The sequence below is a fragment of the Vidua chalybeata genome, chromosome 7, assembly GCF_026979565.1.
Source record: "Vidua chalybeata isolate OUT-0048 chromosome 7, bVidCha1 merged haplotype, whole genome shotgun sequence".
NCBI classification, from domain to species: Eukaryota; Metazoa; Chordata; class Aves; order Passeriformes; family Viduidae; genus Vidua; species Vidua chalybeata.
In genome coordinates, this window is record NC_071536.1 from 4055655 (window position 1) to 4082255 (window position 26601).

The following is a 26601-nucleotide window of genomic DNA, read 5'->3' on the forward strand; positions in this document are numbered from 1 at the left end:
ATGCTGTCTCAGGGCTGGTCTGGCCTCAGCAACAGACAGAGAAGCACTTGATCACAAAGGAAGGACGTGTAAATGAAACTGTTCAAGTTCCTTTATCTGTTCAACTGTAGCTTCCCCCAAACACAACAGACCCAACAAAAACAAGCAAACCAACCAACCCCACAAAACCACTAAGCAAACAAAAAACACCATGGAAAGAGGTTTTACCCAACAGAAAAGCTATCAGCAGGTAGAAAGACAATAAGAAGAGGGGTGAGTATCATCAAACTTCATTCTGAGTTAGACTAGAATGAACTGGAGTGTGTGACACATATCCCATACAAACACTGGAGTTGTCAAGAATGAAAACCAAACCACCTCTGTGGATTACAAACAGCAAGACTCAGCTAAAAACTTCCAGAGGATACACAAAGTAGACCAGGAGAACTGATATATCAAATTGACAATACACAGTAGAAGTAATGAATATAAGCTTGGAAAGATGTAAGGTGTGTAAGATCTGTTGTAAGATGTGCCTCATAGCATTGCTCAGACATTATCTGTGTGTCAAAAAATCTGAGCTTACACTACACAACAGATTTCTCCAAAGACAATAGAGAGGAACAACTGGAAGTGAGGAGAGCACAGATCAAGGCACTATTGCAGTAATGGGGATCATTATAAAGATCACATCAACAATTCACCATCTATTTAATCACACAACCCCAGGATGGGTCAGGCTGGAAGGGACCACAGTGGCTCATCTGGTCCCACCTCCTGCTCCAGCAGGGTTATCCCAGAGCACAGGATTGTGTCCAGATGGGCCATCCCGTGAGGAAGTACCACACCCTCTCTGGTCTCTGTTTCAGGGCTCAGTCACTGCACAGGAAAAGTTCTTCCTCCTGTCCAGGTGGAAGTTCCTGAACATCAGTCCCTGCCCATTCCTGGTGTGCCATTGCTGGGTCCCCCAGGGCAGAGCCTGGGCCCTGCTCTGCCCCTCCCTGCACACAGGGACACCCAGGGATGAGGGCTCCTCTCAGCTGGGGCTCCTCTCCAGGCTGAACTGCCCCAGCTCCCCCAGCCTTTCCCCAGCAGGGAGATGCTCCAGGCCCTTCCTCATTTCTGCAGCCTCTGCTGGCCCTGCTCCAGAAGCTCCACATCCCTCCTGTTTTGATGATCCCAGAGCTGAACACAGCACTCCAGAGGTGCCTCCCAGGGCTGAGCAGAGGGATAGGATCACTCCCTGACCTGCTGGCACTGCTCTTCCCCACCCCAGGACTGCCGAGTCGATGGCTGTAAATAAAGCTAATTCATGCTATGGTTCAAAACAGGCACCTTCCTGCAAAGATACTGATTCCACACAGAGGTCAAAGAAGCCTAGACCATTAAATTTCCTAAACATGAGAGGGAAAACCCCCAGTTCTCCCAAGTTAATACAGGCTCAGTTTCTTGGTCAAAACACCTCCAGTGTCAGCCTGCTCAAAACCAGTGCAGATCCAATTCCTGTGTCTAAGGGAGGGGGAGAACAACCCTTTGAGTGATTCATGGAGTGCTTCTCTTCTTGGGAAAATTGTTCCTCTTTGGATTTATTTTGAAATGTTACCCTCCCACTTATTTATTTCTTAATCTCCATATTATCTAAAAATTCTTTAATTTATATATTTTGCATAGATAAGGTGGGAAAAAAAAGATGGTTTATATTTAGCATGCCTCTTGTGAATTTCTGTCATTCTCACATCAACAGATAATGTTTAATCTAGTAAACTTCGGGATAATTTAAAATAGCACTCGTCTCCAAAGTCTTGTAGATCTCCAGCATTTGGAATGTTATTCTTCAGGGAACCCATTAATTTTCACAAAAAGGTCTCAAAGGGCTGTATTAATTAACAGATCCAAGTAATCTACAAAAACTGAAATACTGCCAAAACACTCTGCACGTACTCCCAGCTCATTAAAAACACCAAAATTCTCAGTTTAACATTAAATAATTCCCACAGGACTTACAAAAAAGCTTACACAAGTATGGTATTTAAAAATAATTTTAAATGCTAGGGAAATTTACAATGATTTATTATCACAATTACACATAATAAACCTTTCAGAGCTATAGCTCTAACCTAAGTTATAACTGTTACTGTGTGATAAAGTGCTCCATCAATATGTCCTTTCCATATGGACTTTGTGCTCCCATTCTCTCACTCCTGCTTTTTAGAGAGCATTTTGTTCAATCTGTCGAAACTGCTACAGAAACAGACTCAATCTTACACCACAACTGATCTAAAAAGGATGAAGAGCTCAAGAAATGATACTGAAAGAGGGTAATATCCAACCCTAAAGAGATGAGGAAGCAAACAAGGGCAAATAATGCATTGTTTAAACATAAAACCAGGTTGAGGATGCTAACGGATTAGAAATTGTTTGTAAGGACTTAGCACCTACTGTTAAACTCGTCAAAAAACACCCTCAGAAATTTTCAATGACTATCCAAGTTATGCCATAGTCCCATCTTTGTTCTACTCAAAGTGCACCAACTGACATATTTTATTCTGTCTTCTCCTCCTTTGCCCTTCTCCCCACATCCCTCCAAGCATGACTGTGCACAACCCAGTTCCATTTGTGTCCAAAGTTCCCAACTGCAAGGTCACACAATTCTAAACTTGAGGCAAAAATCAGGCCCAAAACCAAGCAGTTTTATTTCCCAATGTGTCAAAGATAAAACATGTCTTCTTTTCAAGAAAAAAACAGCCAACCTAACAAAAACAAGCCTGAAGACTTAAAATCTTTGAATACTCCCACAATATTACATTCCATTTTCTATTCCTTGGACTCACTTGTGACTTCACTTTTCTATGAAGTATTTTCAGTACTTCTTTATCTACATTTCAATAAAAAATTTTTGTGTTGGTCCTTTCCCCAAAGATACACTTCCTCTTGCATAATGGAACTTCTAGCTGCAGGATTGCAGACCTTGGCACAGATACTCACACGAAAAGCATGTTGAAGCACTTCATTGTCCAGGAAGTTTAAAGTCCACAGAGTACCACACACAGTGCTCCATTATGTCAGGAATGACACACTGGGCTGAACAATATGGAATACCTTAAATGCCTGAACCATCCACCAGAGTGGTTTTTGCTATATAACCACATGCAACACAAAATGGGGTTGAAGGACATTTCAGTATCAAAGGCACCAATTTTCATATAAGCAGTGCTAGCCCATATGTCATTATTAGCTAATGAATTAAATTCAGACCCCTAAAACTATTAAACCACACATTACTGCTTCATTTTTTGAGGCACATTGAGTTTCATGGATGTCTCTGTGCCACTAGATCACGTTACAGCATTAAAACAACACATTTTGTTTCTATTTTTGCCTTAAATGCTCAGAAATGCAGGGAAGTCAATTTTAGACAGAAAACTCTCCCTGATCTCTGTGGCCATCAATCTTCCTTCATTTGCTGTTGTCTCGTTTGTCCTTCCCCTGCCACTACCTCTCTCCTGAGAGGTAACTGATCCATTTAAACACTGTTCACAGCACAGAAAGGATTTTCTGGCCTCCCTGCCTCCCACAAATGCCAGCCAGGAGCAATGCAGCCAGTACTGTGGAGTATCTAAAGGATGTACATAATTCCCATCCCTGGAAGTGTCCAAGGCCAGGTTGGATGGGGCTTGGAACAACCTGGGACAGCAGAAGGATCCTTGCCCATGGCAGGAGTTGGAAAAACAGGAGCTTTAAGCCCGATCCAACCCAAACCATTCTGGGATTCTATGAATGTAGCTTGAAAAACTACACAAAACTGCACCAGAAAAATTTCCCATCATGTGAACAAGAAGTGCTGCTCATTTCTGGCTGATGGTAGTTTTGCTTTTGAAAGCAGTGATATAAATATACACATATTTTACTAAGACAGACATTTGTATAAGAAGGCTATGTTAAAATAGCAGTGCTTGGAGCAGCACTATAGCATTTGGCAGCATCAATTCCTGTAAAGTTTTACTGAACATCTTCAAGTTGTCTTAGAATTTGATTTATAGTTGGTTAGCAGAATTATGAGGCTTGATTTCCCAGCACTTTCAATCCATAACTCAAACATATGAAAAACCAACAAATACCAAATAGAAGCAAGGGGACTTCATTGATTTTAAGTTTAAAAATCCAAACATATTTCAATTCAAAGAAGCTCAAAAAGAAACTGTAACTACAAAAGAGATCAATAAATAAATCTGAATGGGTTCATTTGCTGCGGTTACGTGAGGGATAGCACACACCATTTAGTAACAGTTTCATTATATCAAAATGCAGCAATGCCACAATGAGCAGGAAAACAAGAGAAGCAATGCACTGACCCTAACCCACGTTACCCAAACACCAAGAACGAAGGACAAAATTTCAACTGATAGCAAAAGATCAATTACTAACCAGAAGAAGGCGTTACAAAATAATCAGCTTCCATACACCCATAAAATTATGTGAATTATGGAATCATTAAGGTTGGAAAAGACCTCTAAGATCAAGTCCAACATCAAGGCAGCACTACCAAGGCCACCACTACCCCACATCTCCAAGTGCCACATCCACACATCTTTTAAAGGGAGATAGTGATGGTGTGGGATGGTGACTCCACCAGTTCTCCGTCCAGTGCATGATGACCTTTCAATAAAGGAAGTTCCCTTCCTAGCAAAGCACAATCTTGCTCATTTTAATACAAGAAATTAATAGAAAATATTCCAAATAACCTCTATTTCTGAATGAATTTTAAAATCAAAGTACAAAAATAAAGCAAGATACAAAACACTGTCTGCAGCTATATGGCCAACTATAAACCATAAATTTTAATAAAACAAACCTGTTTTGTTTTGGACACTCTGTGCCTAAAACACGCCATTTCACACACAGATGCCTTTATTTTTAAGGGAAAAAAACAAACCCAAACAAATAAATATCAACAGAAATTCAGTCTGGAAATAGCCCTGATAAATGTAGAAACAGTTTCCAGCGTTGCAGTCCATTAACTTCCATACTTATGAGCTCTCACAAGGAAACAAGGATGATCACAGCCTTAGATAAACATTCACATGGGTGACATTTTTATTTCAAATACCAACATTTACATCCCAGTGCCCAGAAACTGAAATCTCCATCAGTTCTGTTTTGATTATAAGAGATATAAATCTAATTGGTTTGAAACAAGGAAAGAGAGAGATGCAAGAACAGCTGACAAGTACTATTCTACCATTTAGTATCAATTAGTGAAAAATCAAAATTAAGACATTCTTTTGTCTGGTTTGACAGAAGCAGTTTATTACTTACTTAGCTCATCTGTCCTACACTGATGATTGAAAAATGTTAATATAAATTTTATGATTTAGCTTAAGACTGAACTAAAAACTCCACAGACTTTCAAATCTTAGCAACATCTACAATTGGAATGAAGTTTTCAGAATATGCTCAGCATCCCCAGGGAAATGTAGTCATTTTGTCTGAGTCTCCATAGGAGAATTGGTCTCTTCTGCAATATGGATGTTTGTTTATACACCTGCAGAGTAGCTGCTGAAAGCTGCATCTGAATTAGAATTTGGGCAATTACGTGATATAGAAAGTTTGTCCCTGAAGTCGAGCACAGCCTCTGAAAATTTGAGCATTAGTGAAAATATTCAAGTAAGAAAATTGCTGCCATACATCTGCTCCCTTTCATAGCTCCCAAATCCCTAGCTAGGGATCTCTTGCTCCTCACCTGATCTGCACAGAACTTAGTGCAGGCAAAAAACCACAAACCAGTGTGATCTAATGGTGGTGCTCGCCAGTCCTAACCAATTATAACAGCAGCAATTAAAGTTTATCCAGTAAATAAACCCATAACCATAACTCACCACTGCCATGCATCTTCCAGCAGCTCCTAAGGACTTGCTCCAGCACAAGGACACCCCCTCCTCCTGGCATCCAGGGGGAATAGAACAAAAGCACCACTGCAGACAATGCACAGCCCCTGGACTTGATGGCATCTCCATCAAAACCAAGGGTTCAAAGTCTATCACTGGATTCCTGGTACTGGTAGGCTGTTTATTCCTGCTGACTATGTTCTGTTGACTATGGCAAGAAATAGGTACCCTGGCCTAAAATACTGCAAGAAAAATGGGCATCTGCTACAGAAGTGAAGCTACTGAAAAGTTTGGTTTGTTTTTTTTTTTTTTTTAAAGAAAGGCAGACATTGGCCAAGCACTCCAAATATACAGAATTCTCTACTGCTTGATTTCTTGAGCAATTCTATTTGGAAGGTTTTGAGGGCTGGAAATTCTCCAGGGAGATAGTTCTGAAAGATTAAGAACTGAAATCACAAGTAGAGGAACATGGAGGGAATTGTGGTGTGAACAGGCCAACAAATCTCTAAAATTCAGCTTCAGCATTTCAAGGGAAACTCACAGGAATTCACTCTTTTCCCATGAGACTTGAACATGTTTTTGAACATTTTTAAAACTTCACCTTTCAGACTGAGTTCAAGTTTTACTTTTTCTGTCAATCTTATCAGTTGCATAGCTCCAAGCGTGTCAACACTGATGTTTTCAGAATTTACCATGAAGGAAATTTTGAAATCAGAATGGAATAAGCAGGAAATCTTTACTAGGAGGGTTGGTATCATTTGTGTAGTTTTCACAAGTATTTCTCCTTATTGCTCTTTTGTACTTAGGAACTTTTAGTCAACAACACAGCAAGTCTGCCCACAATCTAATAATTCTTTTCCTTCTGGCCAGCTGTGTAGTTCTCACTCAAACAAGAATAAATACACCTACTTTCTTCTTTAAATTTCTTATATTTATCTTGCTTTCCTTCAGAGACACTGCAGCTACTACAGTTCAAGTACTATGTTCATTTCAATAATTGAAAATCTCACTTAAAAATATTTATATAGCAAAAAAAAATCAACAGAAGATTTTTTTTTTTTAAACTACAGCTCTTAACATCCTATAAGATAAAGCACTGATATGAGATTTCCCAAGCTACAGGGATTAGGAAATAGAGCTACACAAATGGAAACTGCCACCTTTATGCATCTCTGTGTTAGTGCTGTATCTCTAAATCACTGCAACCATAAATACCCTAAACCTTCAGTGATTTTACAATTGGGTTGTGGAACTGGTCTACAAATGAGTGGCAAGTGATTTCAGTTTCTATTTCCCCAGCCAATACAGAATCATTAGTACAGCAGGTTTGCAATACAAACACAACTTTTCATAGGTCAGACTGAGAATAAGGGAAGATCACAAGCATTAATAAATCAGTTTACAAATTCTACAGGATAGTATCAAAGAATGAAAAGCGCTTAATGGTATTAATTACAATGTATTAAATGCTTTGGCACGTAAAATTCCTCATTAAAGCACAGCAAGAGCAACCCTACATATTCCTTTAGATGATTTTTGGACATTATGCATTATTCTTGTATTTATCTAAGCTATTTCTATTTAGAATATATTTTTAATTTGGCCTTATATTTTTATTATGTTCCTCTTCCTTTCTTTCTACCACAATATATTTTTCCTGAACACACTCTGGTTCTCAGGAAAACCAGTCCACAATGGACTTTCCCAGAAAATAAACCACTCATCTATGGGCTAATTGTACACATATCTTGCTGTGACTCTACTTTTTAAACCCTACTTTTTAAAAAATTTACTTCTCCCACAGATATGTATTTCTTTACATGGAAAAATTCATTGCCATGTACCAGAAGATGTGAAAAGTGGTATATGAAATCAAAACAAAACTTCAAACCATCCTAAAGAAACTATTTGTTTCTTGATAAATAGTAGTTCTGAATGGATATATAATATATAATATTATAACATAATAAAACATAATAGAATATAAATAATAAAAATGTAAATGGCTTTTAAGTTCACAAGAAAAATTCAGTATTGCAACTTCAATGAGGACCTTCTTGTGAATAATTATTTAGAATTGTATCAAAGTGAAAGAAGTGTCATGACACATATTAGTCACCTTCTAGAAATCCTGAAGTTTAGCATTTTTCTTTTCTAAAAAAAAATCCCATTATATGAATTCCCTCATGTTAATTAGTACCTTTTTAAAGCTCACAAATATACTCCATTTCAAGAAAATCTCAGCATCTTGTTCACACTTCATGAGATATATTTATAAACTGACTTATTTTTAAACTGTCTTTGCTTAGTGTATCAGCCCATGTGACAAGTGTCAAAACCATTTCTTTTATTATTAATATATTACATCTGTTCAATATAGAATTACAGAATTATAGAATATCCTGAGTTGGAAGAGACCCACCAGGACTCTCCAGTGTAGCTCCTGGCCCTGCCCAGGACACCCCAACAACCCCACCCTGTGCCTGAGAGCATTGCCCATGTCCATTAAATATTGAGCTTTTAATGCATTTGGAGCCCAGAGTAGTCAGATCACCACAGGATGATTGCTTTCAGTTAAATACTTATCAGAAAATTACTAACCCAATGTGTTCAGCCTTTTCTGTCCACAAACTATTTGGAATAACAAGCAAAAACCAAGCAATTTAGCAGAGTGACAGCTGCCAGGCATTGCACCTTTGGCTCTATGGAGAATACAGAAGATCCTCAATAAAGTCACAATCATATCTTTTTACAATCTTTTCTTTTGCAAACAAATACTTCTACAAAATCTGCTCAATATCTATGAAGACAGCTAGCAAAAAGAAAATATATATGTTTTCCTCCTGTTGACCCTGCCTAAAAATAGTCCTTTTTTTCTGATGAAGATGCTTGTTCACTAATAAAATTACAGAGTTACCCAGCTCTTTTCATAAATACATAACCATGCCTTGAGATTATCCTTCAGATTATTGCTGCTGTGGTTTCAAAATGCCTGTTCCAGCCACAGCCAAGGCCTTCCCTCAGGAGCCATGGAGCTGCAGACAGAGCTAATGAGAAACAAAAAGGCTTCTAAAGACTCTGATAGCCCAAAGCTTTCGAGATGAACAGGAAGGAACATTTACCCTGCGGGGGAAGAGGGAAAGGTGGAGCCAAGGGAACCATTCCCTTCCCTTCTGATTGCTGTATTAGATGGAAAAAGCTCCAAAGGAGGGTGAGAGGGTTGGAGCCAGGAATTCTGCATTCCTCCTGCCAGGGCAGAAAGGCCTCCCAGAGCTTATCAAAGTGTGAGCCACACAGTTCTCACTGATTATTCACGGAGAGCTCACTTTTCCTCTCTATTAAACTGCATTACAGGGAGCTAAACTGCTTCTGACATTTTCCTCTTGAGTGCTCCCTCCACATAAACTGTGTCCAAGCTGTTGCAGAGCTTATCTAATAAGTCCTTGGAACAATCTCTCCATTACAACATGGGCCTTAATGCAGACAGAAATTAACTTAATTTGTATAGAAAACAGTGCTACTCTGACATCAAGGGTTAAAGCACTGAACTGTGACTCAGAAGACATTAATTTAATTTCTGGATCTTCCACTTGGGCAATCTAGCAGGAATGATTTCACAAGAGGATAATGCTGTCTCACAGGACTGCTGGGCACATAAGGACATGCACGAGGCTGGCAGGGCACACACAAATATTCTTCCCAACCTCTGTAAGTGATGTGGAGTGTACCCACACTTGCAGGCTTTAGGGTTATTTATCACTTGTTCTTTGCAGAAGGGTATGAACTTCATGTGCAGTTTAAACACACACTCATACTACTCATAAAGGCCAGTCATGGGGGAAAAAAAAGGCATTAATTGCAAAAATTTTTCAAAGGAAAGTACTTGAATTTTCTATATGGCAAAGAGAGAGATATAAAATTTATTAACAACATTAATTTGATGCTAAAATACTTGACAGGTTTATCTGGGAAAGTTAAATGTTTAAAACATCATGAAAAATCCTTAGTGCAAGTGTACAGACTGATCTTTCAGAGTGAGCCAAGCTGAACTGCTGGGTTTTGTCTCTTGTGTCATGGAAAATGCACTAAGTGACTTGTTAATTTTACATTTAACCATCTCTAACACTAGTTTCTTCAAATATATTCAAAGGCCGATCAAATTGAAAGATGAAAATGAAACATGAGAATCAGGAATTTCTTGTCATATATACAAGGAGATAAAGATGAACCCAAGCTTCCACTCATATTGCTTTTGTTTTTGAAAAGACACACAATTTGAATAGTTCAAAAGAGGCTAAATTGAGTATTTGAATATTTCAGCACACATAAAAATTCAATTCTGCAACTCTACGCTTCTTCAGCAGATTTGAAAATTGATAGCATAAATATACTTGTGAGTATTATTAGATTTAATTTATACACACTAATGTGTGTGTTTATGGGCACCTCTTAGCTCCCTCCCTTCAATATTTCTGCACACTGATGGATGAGATCTGCCCTGAGCCTTCTTTTCTCCTGGCTGAGCAGCCCCAGCTCTCCCTGACTTTCCTCATATGAGAGATGCCTGTATGTCACATTCCTTTAAAAGCAGGTATAATTTCTGTAGGAAAATTAAGCAGCAGCTCATGTTGCTAATGCAAATCTCCAATTCACTCTGCCTACTCATGCAAGAAATCAGCATATGATGGCACAATTAAAAAGTTTTACTGTTAATGGAAAAATGTAATTTAATTTAAAAAAATCTTTTCTAATGCCCTAGGAGGCAAGAAGAGGGTTTAAATAATTAGAAAGAATTTTTTTTTTACCTCAGTAAAGTCTTCAACAGGAAATTTCCTCATGAATTTTGGACTTTGAATCCTCTTTCCTACCTTGTATTACACAAGGACACAAAGATTCATATGACTGATCACCTCTTGGTAGCCAGACCCTGTTTTGCTTGGCATTGTTCAGAGACAGACTAAAATGACATTACTTCACCAGCTCTAAGGCAACAGAGAAATGGAAACAAATGGGCAGAGCACAGGAAAAAGGGAGCCAACATTTGTCAGCCTGACAGGCAGCAGTCTCAGCAAACCATCAGGGTGACTGTTGTCAGAACTCTACAGGCATCACAGAGGATATCAAGGGTAGTGACAAGACAGAGCATGACAAAGCTGCTCTGAGATGTTAATGCAGAGCTCTTGGCAAATAGGAGCAGCCACAAAAAGAACTACCAAGATGTCTGCTTAGCAGCAAGTAGCATCTGTGCTACTTTTGCTACTTTGGTTACACACAACACAGTTTCAATGTCCTGCTCTCCCCATAACTAACTCTAAGAAAGCCAGAGTCTGAGAATGAAAAAGAACTCAATTATGTCTAGAAAGGACCAAAACATAGTCCAGAGCAAGTGTCAAATCTGACTGACAGAACTAAACACCTTGTTCTTCACACACTGCCAAACTCCCTGTACCTCTCCACCTTACCAAGTAAATGGAAAACTTCACTTTTAAGACAGTGCACACCAACACCACCCATTTTAGAGCAGAACTTCAGGCTAAAATCTAATTCCAAAGAATTTCCTCATGGCAACACTCAAAGGATTCTCTGTCCTGCATAGCTGGCTCCTCTGTGTGATGTGGACGTGCATGTGTGATATGTGTGCTCAGCTGTTAAGGAGAAAAAGTGGTAAATGTGAACTAAAGAGGAAAAGAGTCCAGGGCTCTGCAGTGCTTTCCTACCTTCATCTATTGGCACAAGGCTCTACAGGATTGTTCCTTTAATTTCAGTTACCCAATTTTATGCCACAAGTCAATTTGCATGGTTCCCAAGGAGATAAGGTTTTAAAATCTTCTCTGGAATCTACTGATAAAAATAGGGGAAACTAGTTAGTAAGATATAATGATGAATTAGACCCTATAGAAAAGTTATCTTTTACTGGGCCAATCAGGAAACGCAAGATAATCACTAAACATTTTCTATTTGCTTTTCTTTACTATTATCTCCACCTTCCTATTTTTACTGTGCCTAGGCAGAGCATTAGCAATTTTCTATCTTTTTCTTTTACAAACTGTCAAACAAGGACAAAGGATTTGAGAACATCAGGTTACATGTAAAAAAGAATATAAATATAAACATACATTTATAAATAAAATAAACAAGAATATAAATATACATTTCCTATTTATGTCTGTACAGTAGTAGGTAAAACATCCATTTAAAACATAGAATCACAGAATCTCTAAGCTTGGAAAAGACCTCTAAAGATCAGCAAGTGCAACTCAGCTCCACTCTGGTTCATCACTACTCCATGTCCTCAGGTGCCACATCTACACTCCTGAACACTTCTAGTGATTCCACCACTGCCCTGGGCAGCCTGTGCCAGTGCCTGATCACCCTGTCAGTGAAGAAATTTTTCCTAATATCTAATGCAAACATCCCCTGGCACCTATATTAGGCCATATATTTACAAGTTCTATGGCAATTCTGATTGTAAGTGCATCAAAGCAGTGACTGCCAATGACAAACAGGAAATAAGATCTGAATGGAGGACTGTAACCTCTGTGAGAGGCATGGCAAGGAAAGAAGGGGGGCAAGACCATGACATCCTAAAAAATTACCAAAACAGCCTAGATGATTATTGCTTATTTTTTCAGCTTCCTCTTGGGTAGTCATCTCTCCACCATAATACCTGGCATTTTCCTGGTTTCCAACACTGTGCTAAACATTAAAAATCCACTCGAATACTGTTTGTGTGGGCACCTTTCTTTTCCCAAGTGAAGACAAGATAAACCATGACAGATGTAGCATTGCATGTAGTGACTGCAGAGGTAATTTTTGTGGGAAACAATACAAAAGCTTAAAGCAAAGATGTAGAAGTGAGTGAGGAGTGAGGAGAAAGTGGACAAGTAAGAGTAAGGAAGATCCTTTAGCCACTGTAGATCTCATTACAGTGCTTCTTGTAGGCACAATAAGATTCACCAGGATATTTAAAAGGACACTGGAGCAATGTGAATTTAATGCAGAAAAGGAATGCCTATGTGGTGATTTGAGAAGTGGAAATCATTCAGCTTAGCAGCAAATAAACATGGTTTCCCAAGGGATTTCTCCTCCCCCTTCACTAACATGCATTTCAATGAATACTGATGAAGGTCTGAAGAACTAATGTATGTGAGCTTGTGCAAACTCTGAGTTTGGATTTGCAAGTGCTCCAGTTTCTATGAAAATGTAGAAGAACCCAGTAATACCCATGCACAAACCAGATTCTGTTTTGTCCTTTTGATATACTGGTTCTGGTGAGAAAAATCTGGTCTTATAAGTCAACAGAATGTTTTCCATCTATCCTATGAACTACAAGAAAAACTTAATTTTCATCTAGTGCATATGGATTTTCCCTTGTGTCTGTAAAATCAGACAGACAATTATAATTACTAGAAATACATTTAGTGAACGTTTGGAATTTCTTTAGATGGGCTATTTTTATTTAATTCCCTACACAAATAATTTAATCTAAGTCATTCTTCTCTGAAAAATCTTGATTTATGCATTTAATAACCTCTTGGAAAACTAGATTTAGAACTGAATAGCTGCTGTTCCAAACTAAAAAACCAAGTTCTGTGTGCATTACCTGTGTGCCTTGGGATTGGATTCTATAGCATCTAATAGGGAATGAGCTCCACTTGCAGCTCTTCCCCCCAAAAAATCTGCAATTTCTCTTTTCTCTGAGTTCTCAGTCACCTGCAGCCAACAGGATCCTAAAAGTGACCCTTTCTTCAACAAAGATCTGTTCTCTTGAAACAGTCCTGGGAGCCTCAGGACTTCCTGAGTCTGTTATCCCTCGGTCAAATTTGCTTGAAATTGAGGAGGTGTTCAAAAAATTACTGTAGGAAACACTGTCAAAAAAAGTCAAAGCAGGCTACCACAGAGCCTTTAGCATGACCAAGAAAAACAAGGCAGTCTCTCTTTTCCATCACTTGAAAAGGCTGATTTTAAGTAGCAGTATTCATATAGGAAAAAACTCTTGTTAATTGAAATATGTTTTAAGTGCTTTTTTCAGATATAGAGACATGTAGAAACTGCACCTTCCCCCCCTCAATGTACACAGAAACTTTTTTAAACAAATGGAAAAAGTTCAGTTGCTTTGTTTACATTTTTTCAAGCACACCTTAAAATTCTTTTGCACTTTACTTGATTTTATATTATCACATTTTTAAAAGAAGCATTTTAGTTAATTTCAGAGCATCATCCCAGACTCTCACTTTCTTTAAAAGAGCATATTTACATGAAAGTCAACATCATATTTGCAGTATATAAAATGAAACCCGCATCCTCTCTGGCAGGTTTCTTTCAGTATAGTTGTTGTTTCTCCAAGCAAGTTCTAAAGTGTTCCAAATAAGTTTAAGGACGTTCAATTTATTTTTATTTCAAAAAATTGCTTGCTGAAGAGGCACTGTATCCTTAAGTTGTGATACCCAGTTATGAATTGAAAGGAATACTACAATTTCTCAGCACATTAAGTATCTCTGCTAGCAATAACTAGAAGCACTGGATATAAGGAACTACAGAAATGATATAGAAATATAATTCAAGAAAGAGAAAGAAAACAAGGAATAGTCTTACATGACCATATTTATCTGCTGTTGTTCAGCTACAACATAATGGAAAAACTTTGTTAGAGATGTCCTTTCCTCACTAGACCAGAGCTTCTAATACTTTCAATTATATATTAAATACTTCTAGATTCACAAGTAGTTTGTAACAACATGCAGAAGTACTTTGCAACTGAAACCTTGCTTTTTCTACAGGTAAAGACAGATTTTTTAACAAGGCAAACAGTAACAAGGAAATGATGACTTGAGCCTGTGATACACCAACAGCTTGTGCTGCTGCAGCCTGGAAGGGTCACAGCTGGATGCTCTTCCCACCTGATTCACTGAAAATCTTGCCCAATGTGGAGTGTCCTCCTTCTCCAGACTGGTTTTCTTTCTTGTTTGTATTTTTTTAGACACACACTCTTCTTGAAGCTGGTGTCTTTCAGATAAGCCAAAGAACCCACTAATATTTGGGTGGATTTGCTACAGGCTCCTCTGAGAAGCAGCACAGAGACACCAGCTGCAAGCTCTCTTTCATGCTTAGACCAATATGATGATGTAATTTGGGACAAAGTTATGTAAACCAGACAGAAACCCAAAATTGAGCATCTGGGAGCCTAAGCAGAATCCTGGTGATGGATGCCAAAGCTCACAGCACTGTGGTGGTTATTTACTGCAAAATGTGGGCAGTTACCAAAAGCAACTGTATGTGACCTTAGCATTATAAGTATTAAAAACCGTTTAAAAATTAATTTAAAATTATATTCAAACCTAGTCAATGTGTCAGAATTGTCAGACCTTTGCTATGAACTTATTTTTTTTTAATATTTTTAGGTTCATTCTAAAAATGAACTGCAGCTAGCAAGCCCTGAAATGTCACTGCTTACAAGCCAATCTAAATTTAAACTCTTCTGATTTTTGACCCAGGGGAATAAACTACAATCAAATACAAACTGCAAAAATATTCAGCACTATAATTCAGTTTCCTGGAACCTGAGTTTACAGTCATCTCTGGTTTCTGTTTTTATACCTACTAACCAAATCCCACTCCTCCTACATAAAAGATGAATCTCAATGTGTAAAGAGTTCTGCCCAGGTGTTTTACTGAACTTACACTTCCACTGCGTTTCATGATCAGTTTTTCCACTGTGACATCCTTCAGAGAGGAAGTCCCCCTGACTGCTGGCAGTCATTTTTCAGATATTTACTTACACTAAACGCTTCTCAATGACCTGCTGAAGAATAAAACTCCACACGTACACAGTAGAGTTAATGTACTGCTCATGGTTCCTACCAGTTCACTGCGAAGTCGTGCACCTTCAAAATGCTGCTCAGCTGGTACTGTCCAGATTTCAGGCGTTGAGTGTGTCCTTTAGCATGCTCAAAGGATGGGGTCCCTTCAGGATCAACAGGGAACTCTGAATCCTGCAGAAAACCAAAGTTATTCATTCTCAGAAATGCTGCATACCTTCACACAATGTATCTATTTATATTACTACTTTGAAAAACCAAATTTATCTTATTTTTCCACTCTTTTTTTCTTCTTTTCAATTTTCATATTTTTTACATCACTGTTATCCTGATTTTATTAATTTTGATACATACTGTTAAAGCTGGCTGCAGGCAGAACAACTGAACACTAATAATTCGTTATTTTCAAATTATATTCCTATAATTTAAGATAACTGGCCTGGCATAAAACATGGAACTAGAACTGGGAAAGAAGGTTTATATCAAACCCCTCAGTAAGATTACTAGCATGGGTTATTTTCCATTTTTCCATGGCCTATTTGATTTCTATCCCTGCTTTCCATGGGAGGTCAGCTCCATGAGCTGCATCCACAGGCAAAGCTGCTATATTCTTCAAAACACCTTTCTTGTAAGTATAATACCAATAAAAAATCAAAATATGTGTAGCTGATTTACAGCCTCATTTTCCATTGGTGTGGTTTAAGATATTTCCTAAGATTAATCAGCAGACTAGGAGATTTACTACTAGCTCTAATTAACTAAGCTAAATAGCTTTATTAAAAATAGATTGTCATTAAAGAATGTAACGAGGGTAACTGTGCACAATATATTTTAAGGACTGCACCAGTCATTACAACCCTACTTCCCAAGACACCACAGTTTGCTGAAGACCTGGCTGAGGGCTTCTGTTTGCAACATGTTAGGACATCCTGCTGTGAGAAGCTTTAAAGAAAACTGAAATCGCTGCACTCTTTAAAATGTCCATCAAACACTAAGATTAAGGAGGGAATAAAATCACTGTATTTTAATCTGAAAGCACACACACACAGCAGGGATAACCACTAAGTCTTTTTAGTATTTGTTTGCACTAAACTTCATAGCAGCCATCCTGTTTGCTGATAATTTGCAGGAATGAGCATAAAACAAATTTCACAACTATGACGTAGCAATATACTGTCTGTCTTCAGTTTCAGAAGCTCTACACCCTGCTTTGTCCTACAAGGGTGCCATTAACCCAAGCCAAACTTATGAAATTACTAAACTAATGACTTAATGATCAGTTTGAGCACATCTGTTCCAGACCCAAGAATTGGAAGATATTTTTCGGTGGACTGTGGCTTCAATCACAGGCACAGCCTAACAAAACCATTCCAAAATCCATGGAACAGTAGGGACTTTCAGTATTGACTAATATCAGACAACTGTCTTTCTTCTCTGACTGGGGAGAAAGACAGAATCTGGAAATCATGGAGAGCAAATGAGCAAAGTCAGCTTTGCTTAACACAGATACCTACATTTGGAAAAAAGAGAAGTAATTAATCTGGAATATTCAGAATTAGAAAATAAATATGTCAAGTACAAATACATAAAGAATAACGATTAAAGTAATCTGGCATTGTTAATCCATTGTTTGTGGCTCAAGTTCCACATTTTTACACAACTGCATACCAAGTTCTGACTGTGTCTCAGCCATAATATTCTTGATGATCTCTGATGCCAGTTCAAGAAAAATCCATAGATTCCAAATTTAGGAACAATTATTATAAGTCTGCAGTATTTATTATACACACACACACTAAACTGAGTAAAGATATTACCTAAAGGTAAGTATAAAGTGTCAGTACCTCTGTACAACTCTTGGAAGCTTTTTGTACTCCTTATCTTACAAAGTTCTACCTTTCAAGGTTTACAAATTTGAACAACTCTGATTATAACATAACAAAGGCATAAAATCAGCATACTTTTTGCAAATTGTTCTCATTCACTTTCTGGAATACAACCAATTTGCTAAATGCTACCAGACTTACTCATTTCAGAGTGAAACAAGCCTAGGAAATGCAAGGCTCTCTGAGTAGAAGTGACAAAAGTCTTGCATTTTTCAGTAGGAAAAGATCCCCAGATACTGCTTCAGGAGATAGAGCTGTAAATGATTGCTGTAACATTAAAAAATACAGTAAAAAGATAATAATATAAAAATATTAGGTTTTTTGTAACTCCATGGCAAGGATCTGAAGTATTTCTGAAAGTGGAGCTTTTGCACCCTTTGCAGTGGTAATCCTGTATTCTACTAGAGCAGCAGACTTGCCCCCTCAGTTGAGATAATTCATACTATGGTTCCACTGGCATGAACAGTGGTATCACTTGTCATGGCCAGATGAAATGCTGATTTCAGTAGCTCCTCAGCAGATAGAAGTCACAGTGTGACTTTTTTTTTTTTTTTTAATCCCAGACACAAATATTTCTCACTGTGGAATAAACAGGGTATTTTTATCCTAAAAACTTGCTACAATAGAATTGTTCAATAATACTTGTATGAAGATATCTCCTCTCCCCTGACAAATTTAGGCAATCAACTTTCATTATTTAATCCTTATTCTATTATTTCCAATTGCTAAATCCTAAGGGTAAAAGAGAATCCATTACACAAGTGAAGACCTTGCATAACAAGGCTTGTGAAACTTTTACAGGCATTGACTGCAAATTCTGATGTTCCTTCAGCATAGCAAGGGCCAAAATTCAGGAGAATATCCTGCGTGCTAAGGAGGTTTTGTTCACTCCTTTATCTGCTATGTACAAGACATTTGTACTATGACAAAACTAAGCCTCTCTCTCACATCCATATAAAAAGGAATTACTGCACTTCCTGCCTGTGCCATTAAACACCCTTTTACTCTATCACCAAAGGCAAGGAACAGAACATTCAAAAGAGTGTCCCAGGAAGAATCTCTAGGAACCAAAACCCTTCTGAATGCCTGTCCTCAGCCACTGACAAGGGTAAATGGTTCTTGGTCCCCGACCAAACTGTCCCTTTGACAGTACACTCCCTTTGTTATCTAAAATCACAGTTGCAACTATCAGCCACTCACAAAAAGTTGCCATGATTCTTGGGCCACTTACACACAGCATTTCCATGGATATCTAAAATATCAGAAGACAGAAGGCTATAGAAGTCAGAATTGTGTGAAGTAATAAAGGCATTTCATACCTTAAGACCTCACAGATTCATGTACAAAAAACAAACCAGAAGAGAAGAGCTTGCTTTTCTTTTGTTTGTTTGGGATTTCTTGGTTGCTTTCTTTCCCCTTTTAATTTAAGAGGCTGAACCATAAGAAAATTCAGTGATTTACCCCAGATCAAGCTGAAATTCTCTAGGACAGCTTGTAAACTGAACTCATATCTTCCAAGACTGAAACCATTCCTTAATTTCCCCTTATAAGATAAAAAGCCTTGTCTTGATGCAAACTGTCATGCAATTAAGAAAATTTACCCTTAAAGCTATTAGAAATATCTCTTTTCTGTCCTGATTTTTTCCAGTAAGACTGCCTTTTCCAACAGCAGGGCTCTTCAGAGCAAGTCTACAGCTTTCTTTTTCCTCAAGAAAGACACAAGAGACTCATTTGTCAAAACATACAGAAGGCAATGAATAGATAAGTGGAACTGATCTAAATCATCTCAGAGCTGAGAAAAATGTAGTAGAGTTTAACAGAAAACATCCAAATCAGTTTGTCTAAATCACAGCGTGGCCTTGTCTATATCATTATTACAGGTAGTGTTGAGTTTCTCCTTACTCAGATGTTAAAAATTGAAGTCAATTGAGGAAGCAGCTTCACTCTGTAACCAGGAAAAAGCTCAAAGCTTGCTACTTCAATTCTGAAAGAAAATAGAGTAATCTTAAGTGAGGCAAAGCCCATCAGACAGCAAATTAGTGATCACTGTCTTTCAGTGAGGGAGGAAAAGGAGCAACCTTTTCTTTTTGCAAAAATTAATGACCATTAGTACCAGCAGGTCCAATTTGAAAGCTGTCAAGGTCATTCTAAGACTGCAGTTCAGACACACACAGGGAGCACAGTCACAGGTGCTGGTGTATCCATACACTCAATTTAAAAAGCAAATATTAGATACTTTTTCAGAAATGTGAAGTAATGAAAATTAAGTTCTTCTTAGGGCACAGTGACTGTCTATGTCCAAGACTCAGCAAGCCAGTCTAACTTTAGTCTAACACTAAATATTTTCAAGGAAATATTCTATTCTCAATTCTCACCCAAGAATCAGCATTGTCTCTGTTTTTCTGTTCTTAGAAATAAGTCCTGAACTAATCACTGATAGCTATGCTGACATACCATTGAAATTCTCTTTTTATTCAAAGGTACAGAGAATTTTAATAATTGTTCACTTATTTTTCCTGAAAAATCTGATACGCTTACATTATGCAGAACATATTTTGTCTATTTTCATTTTAAACCTGTGTCAATATATTGAAATTTCCATATTTTAGTTTTTAAATATCATAGCAGTCCCATGGAAACCAGTAGGTGTACTCAGAAGCTACTTATTATATACATAGTTTTCACAACAGGGCTTGAGTTTTACACTCATTTTTTGTCCTAACTTTCAAAACAACTTAAGGATTACTAAGAATCCATACAGTCAAAATGTGCAAATAACAAAACATTCTTAAACACAAACATATAAATAAGAATGAAAATACTCTTGGCTGCAATTGCTGACAATGAATGACTCTTGCTTCCCAGACCTACCAAAAACAAAATATATCAAATAAGCAAAAACACTTAAACAGCAAACTATAGTATGAGATTTTCAAACCCCATTTTACTTTTTGTTAGCTATACTTAAAATTGTTTCAAGTTTCAAACTAAATGAAGAAAGATTCAAACCTGTTTCCCTCTTTCCCATGAAGCAAACCCTGATAGTCTGTTCTCTGAGTAGCTCAGTTTTGCAGCACTAGAGGTAGGCAGATTGAGAAGGAACCAAATGTTAAGCAGGAAAGTATTGAACTAATATTAAAAAGCTTTGCTGCAAAAGTGACAGAAAAATTGACATTTAATATAATAGCTGAGCATGATTTTATTTTGTTTTCATATTTCCTGTAATTGAAGGGACAGGGCATCCTTTTCTGGCAGAGTATAAAGAAATGAAGGTATTTAGTGCATCCAATGAGCATAATGCAGCAGTGAAACAGTCAGTAGGCACTGTTGTACAATTAATAGTTAAACAACTCAATTTCAAAATGCTCCAGTGTCTATAGTAACCATAATACAACACATTTGCACATTATTTTACTACGCTAATCATGACCACAATTATTTTATAAACATCTGAAATGTAAGGAAAGGAAGTTGAAAGCAATAGCAGGAGAATGTAGTAAAACTTTTACTGCCTGCTCCATCTTGCTTGGCTTGCTAATAAAGACCATAAAACTCAGCTACAAACGTTGTGGCCACATAACTCCTCCTTATTCAGTTTATAATGCTGACTTTTTTCCTTTTTTTAATAAAATAAACATGAAGATAATATGTAATAGGTAGTAAAAGCCGGATTAATTAAAAAACAATGGTAAAACTGTTCTGTCTTCAAATTCTGGGCTAGTGTAGCTCTTCAGACAGTTTGTGAACTGGTGCTAACAATAAATTTGCACTTGAAACTGTTCCTGACAGTGTCAGTTTTAAGGCTCTGCCACATCAAATCAAGCCATTGCCTATGCAATAAAAAACTAGAAAGCTCCACTACTCAATGTCTAACTATGCCACAGACACTCAATCACTTTTGGACTAGAGCTCTCCTTAGCACTCATTGATAAATACACTGCCATTATTTTCTACTATCAAAAGGATAAACTTCAAGTTCTTGCACTTCACTGGTTTTGTTTCTTTTACTGCAGCTTTTAAAACCAGATTTGATTAGCCAGATATGATTAATAATCAGAGAGGTTTGAAAAAGAGGAAGATAACAATTATAGAAAGATCCATCACTGAAATGCAATAGCTTTCTTCCAGTCTTCACCACTAGGGCTTGTTTAACTTTATCACCACTATTTCAGAAAGCAACAATATAAAATGCAAAATTTCTCTACGCCAAGCATACTGCCCAGCACTACAGAAATAAAACTATTGCAATGTTTTAGCCTCTGCTAAACTTCCTCTCAAAGGCCCAAGTAAATCACATTTCTCAGTTTAAAGCTACACAGCTGTGGCTGAAGCTGTTAAGGATGAACACAACACCCCAGTGTGGAGACTGGAACATGACCTGTGCTGCCCAGTGAGCTGCACAGCTGCCCAGAGGACTGAGAGCTGGGAGTCACAGGACAAGGCTGGAAGTGTCCAAGGCCAGGCTGGATGGAACTTGGAGCAACCTGGTCTAGCACAAGGTGTTCCTGACCATGGCAGGGCATGGAATGGGATGAGTTTTAAGGTCCCTTCCTGTGGCAGGCACATTCTTCTCTTTCTCAGGATTTTTTCATAGAGGAGCACAGAGAGAAGAAATAGAAAATTTCTATTTCTGCTCCTTGTTTTTCCCATGTGGAATGTGTTTGGAGAATTGTTTACCTGGGGTGATTGCTTGATTGGATTCTGGTGAGGATTGTTTGAGCCTGATGGCCAATCCAATCCACCTGTGCCTGGACTCTCAGGGTCAGGAGTTGTGAGTAATTAGATATGGGAGTTAGAAAAGTAGGTATGTAGTTTTAGTATCTCATTTAAATAGTATATTAATGTATTGTAGTATAGTTATAATAAAGAAATCATTCAGCCTTCTGAACTAAGTCAGACATCAGCATTTCTTCCACCGGGTTCACCTGCATTTACAATACCTTCCAACCCAAACCATTCTGGGACTCTGACCAGAGAAACACAAAACAGCTCCTTGAGCCTTGCTCCAGACTGACCACAGAACAAGGAGCAGGTTTAAGATGCTCTGCACTCACACTGAGTGGAAGACAAAGGCTTAAGCTATACAAAGGTGAACAGATAATTTCTCCAGAGAAGGAATAATCCTTAAAAATCCTCCAACATTCCTTGAGAACCTGTTCTGTGTTCAAAAGGATATCTATGCTGTACAGAAATACCCCATGCAGCCTTCTTCCAACACCTCTACCATCCCAGCTACATCATCAAATGTATTTTAACCCCTTCTTTTGATTACTCTTCTTTGTCACAGCAAATTGCACGACCGACAGTCTCTGCAGAGTCAACAAGCTGAGTGAAGAGTCACAGTAAAATATTCCAGAACAGGAATGGACAGTAATTCAGAGTGCTAAGTTCAGTTACAGTCTCAAGAAAGTGATATAATGATCATCCAACTCTTCATTTACTACTCCCTCATGGTGGCATTGAGTTTAATATATGCAATTGAAATTAATTTCTTAGTTTAAAATTATTATAACTCTAAGATACAAAGTCTATACCAGTACTGATATGCCCAGATCTTAAATATCCACTTCTGGTTACCATTAACAACAGTTATGAATATAAGTTTATCACATGTGAAAGAATAAATCCAGTTCTATTTTACTGGTAGTAATTTCCAGTTTGTCACCCTGATTCTCATCATCATCTCATCACCACATTGCAACAACAGAACGTGTTCCTGTTTGTTTTTCAAAACACCATTACATGTCTCACAGATAATTAACCAATATGTTCAGACAATAGAGATGTACACACAGCTATGTATATAACTTAATCTTGCATAAACAACTGCAAACACTGTTACAAAACTCAGCTTGATCATTTTGCAAGAAGTAAAAGAACATCTATGAAAATGCTGCAATAAATTATCACGATATGAGGCATGCAATTGATTCTCATAGCAGTTTTCTAAGTCACAAATAATTATGTGCTATTCCCAAAGATGTTCCCTATCCCTTCCTTTAAATGGCCTATGCTTGAAAATCAACTACATTTATGATCAATGTTAAAATAAACAACAGTGCAATAAAATATAGAAATGTCTTACAATTATAATTTTATTTTGTATATTTAAATTTCGATTATGGTGCAATTAAACATCAGCAATATTTTAAGCTACAGCAGCACGTGCTGCATATGCCACACAATTCATTGTGTTAAAGAGGCAAAGCTGAAAAAATTATAGACATCAAAGTTACTTCAGTTTTCTGACATACTCCAAAATATGTTGCAATATTGTCTTTTTTTTTTTCCTAGTGATTAATGTAAATTTTCTGTATCACAGAAGTATCCTACTGTAGAATCAACTAAAAAAATCTAGATGCTTTCTTGACTTTCTCCAAGAAAACCTCAGTACAAACAATGAAAGACTATCCATTTCAGAGGAGAGTTCATCTGAATTAATTTTGAATTTATTCCTAAAACATGTACTGTGAAAGCCTGTGGAAAACCCCCCTTTTTTTTTAATGATTTCTTTTGACATGATCTCACTTGCACTTTTAACAAGAAAAAACCTGCTCCCATAGGCTGTCCTACCACTAGTAATATCCAAACATAGATGCTAGGGGTGCAAATAAGTTCTAAATTTTGCCATTCTTTCATTAATTTTCCAAATATTAACAAACAAATTTTATTTTTCCTCAAATTACTATTCTGCTTCTCAGGCACTGTCGGGAAGGTCAGAAACTTTGTTTATATGCTCAGTAGCCTGGATACACTAATTTCTGCCAGGGCCAAAGTACCCACTGTAATCATCTCAATAACTGTTATAAGGCACCCAGGGCTTGCAGAGGTCCATACATCACTACAATGAACTGGTAAACACATTCAGGGGCCATTAGTTATTGATTTATTTGCAATTATGCCTTACAGATGCCGTCTATGTTCCCCCCCTTGGCACTTCATCATCCTGACTCTGTTTCAGGACAGCCAGTAACCATTATCCCAAGCTCCACATAATGAGAAATAATGAAAACAAAGCTGTAAGAGTACTCTGACATGCAGGTACAAAGCTATCAGCTTGTCAATACTGCAGAGAAATGGATCCTTTATAATAAAGAGCTAATTAATTGATTACTGTACTTGTAAGCAATAAGTACTTTATCAAACAGTGATAAAGCTGGTTATCTAGCACAGTTAACCACCAGAAATATTTGCAGCACTGCAGGAAGTGGATACAGCAGAATATGAAAGAGGTACTGCCAGGCTGACTTCACAAACATGCTAGTAGTGAAACAAACTGCTAAAAGTGCCTGAAGGTGTGATGGAGTCAGTCTGCTCCAGATTCAGCAAGGCAGATTAGGAAACCAGACCCAAAATGTCTGTAAATTATTTTGGACCACATAAAACCCAGGCCTCTGCACTTCCTTGAACTAAATTTCTGCTTGAGCTAGACACAGCTTTAAAAAAAACATTATTTAGAAATTGTCCATTTTTTTAAGGCTGAAGGATTGACTGTAACTGCCAGTACGTTTGTGAAATGCCTAACTATATTCTCTATTAAAAAGCAATTCTATTTCTAACACAGAATGTCCTTAGATTCAATTTTCATCTACTAAATTCTATTCTACTTCTGTCTGCTAAGTAAACACTGCTATCAAGAGTACATTTTGTCCCCTTTGTCACAGTCAATGATGAAGAACACCCTAATTTAAGCCTGTTCTAGTTGAAGATTACCCTGCTCATTGTAGGGGGGTTGGACTAAATGTCCTTTAAAGGTCCCTTCAAAGCCAAACTATTCTATGATTTGAACTTTAAAAGCATAGTAAAAAAAGCATATGTTTATTTCTCTTTCTTTTACCAAATGATCCAGACTTCCCCTCCTCATTTCCTGGTCTCCTCATGGAAAAAGACCTCACCAGTGTGTCATTTGATAAATTTATCAGCAACTCTAACGCAAACACAAATCAGATTTTTGAGATTCGTTTTTTTCCCCAAGTCACATATGAAAATGTTAAATAGTTTATAAGAAAAAAAAAAATCTCTGAATACATTTGATTATTCTCCATTTAAGGCTTCATGTCAGACTTGAACATACTAGCAACATTATTTATGTTCATTTTGTACAATTCCACAACTGTATCTTCTATAATCATGGGATAATTTGCGTTGATTGTAGTGCTAATTGTTTATAGTGTTCAGTTCTATTATTTTGTTTCTCTGTTTCTTGAGTCACTTTTTTACATTTTAAATATAGTTTTGAAACTAACCACGGATTTCTGGCACAATCTCCCTGCGACAATTTCTTACAACAGAAGGAGACAAAAAAACAGAATAAGTTTATCACCACCTGACTCCCAAGTTACAAAATTGAAACACTGAGCTTTCAAGTGGAATAGCAGAAACTACAAGATTTTAGTCAATTCTTGAAACCTAGCCTGTGTACTCTCAATATAAAGGCAATTTGTTCATGTGGGTTACGACAGATGGCATCGGGACCTAAAATGAATTTTACTCTGACAAACAGCAATTGTTTACCCAATGGATCTGTTCTTTTTCTGTATTCAAAATCATATATCCTTAGAAAGAATGTAAGTAGCGGGCTTTATTGCTTTTTATTACCATTAGCCCCTCAAACCCACACAAGTCTGAGATGGAACTCGGGGCTATTTTGTCTTTTTTTTTGTCTCTTCTCCAAAGCTGTTCATAGAGAGAAGTTCTCTGTTCCATCCTCTCTGGCCAAGTCAGAGGGAATATCTGAAACCAATTCTTCCCAGCTGCTCATCCATGGTGAGATTCAAGACAATTTGCAATTTCATTCTAAATTTAGGCACTTGGGCACTGCCATAATAGTTGCAAAGCTTTTACTGGAGATGTCAAATTTCACTCACCAGTAGCTACAGCACAGGATGAGTGTGAAGAAGTGCTTTACTAATTTTTAAACTGCTATATATTAGTATTTCTATGTGGACTCAGAGAGTGATGGTACAGCCAGGACTGAGACACAACTAGGTAAATCCCCACAGAATTCACTGACCACAGTTTTCAGCCTGATGC

The 26601-nt window shown here is 37.5% G+C and overlaps 1 protein-coding gene across 2 annotated transcripts in view; it reads right to left on the reverse strand.

Annotated features, from left to right (window-relative positions):
• The window catches only part of SPAG16 (sperm associated antigen 16), a 358597-nt gene that overhangs the window by 291598 nt on the left and 40398 nt on the right, over nt 1-26601 (reverse strand). For both annotated transcript variants that reach the window (XM_053947319.1, XM_053947318.1), the window contains exon 10: nt 15726-15856. In XM_053947319.1, the coding sequence (XP_053803294.1) occupies nt 15726-15856 (131 nt within the window). The remainder of the gene's footprint in view (nt 1-15725; nt 15857-26601) is intronic.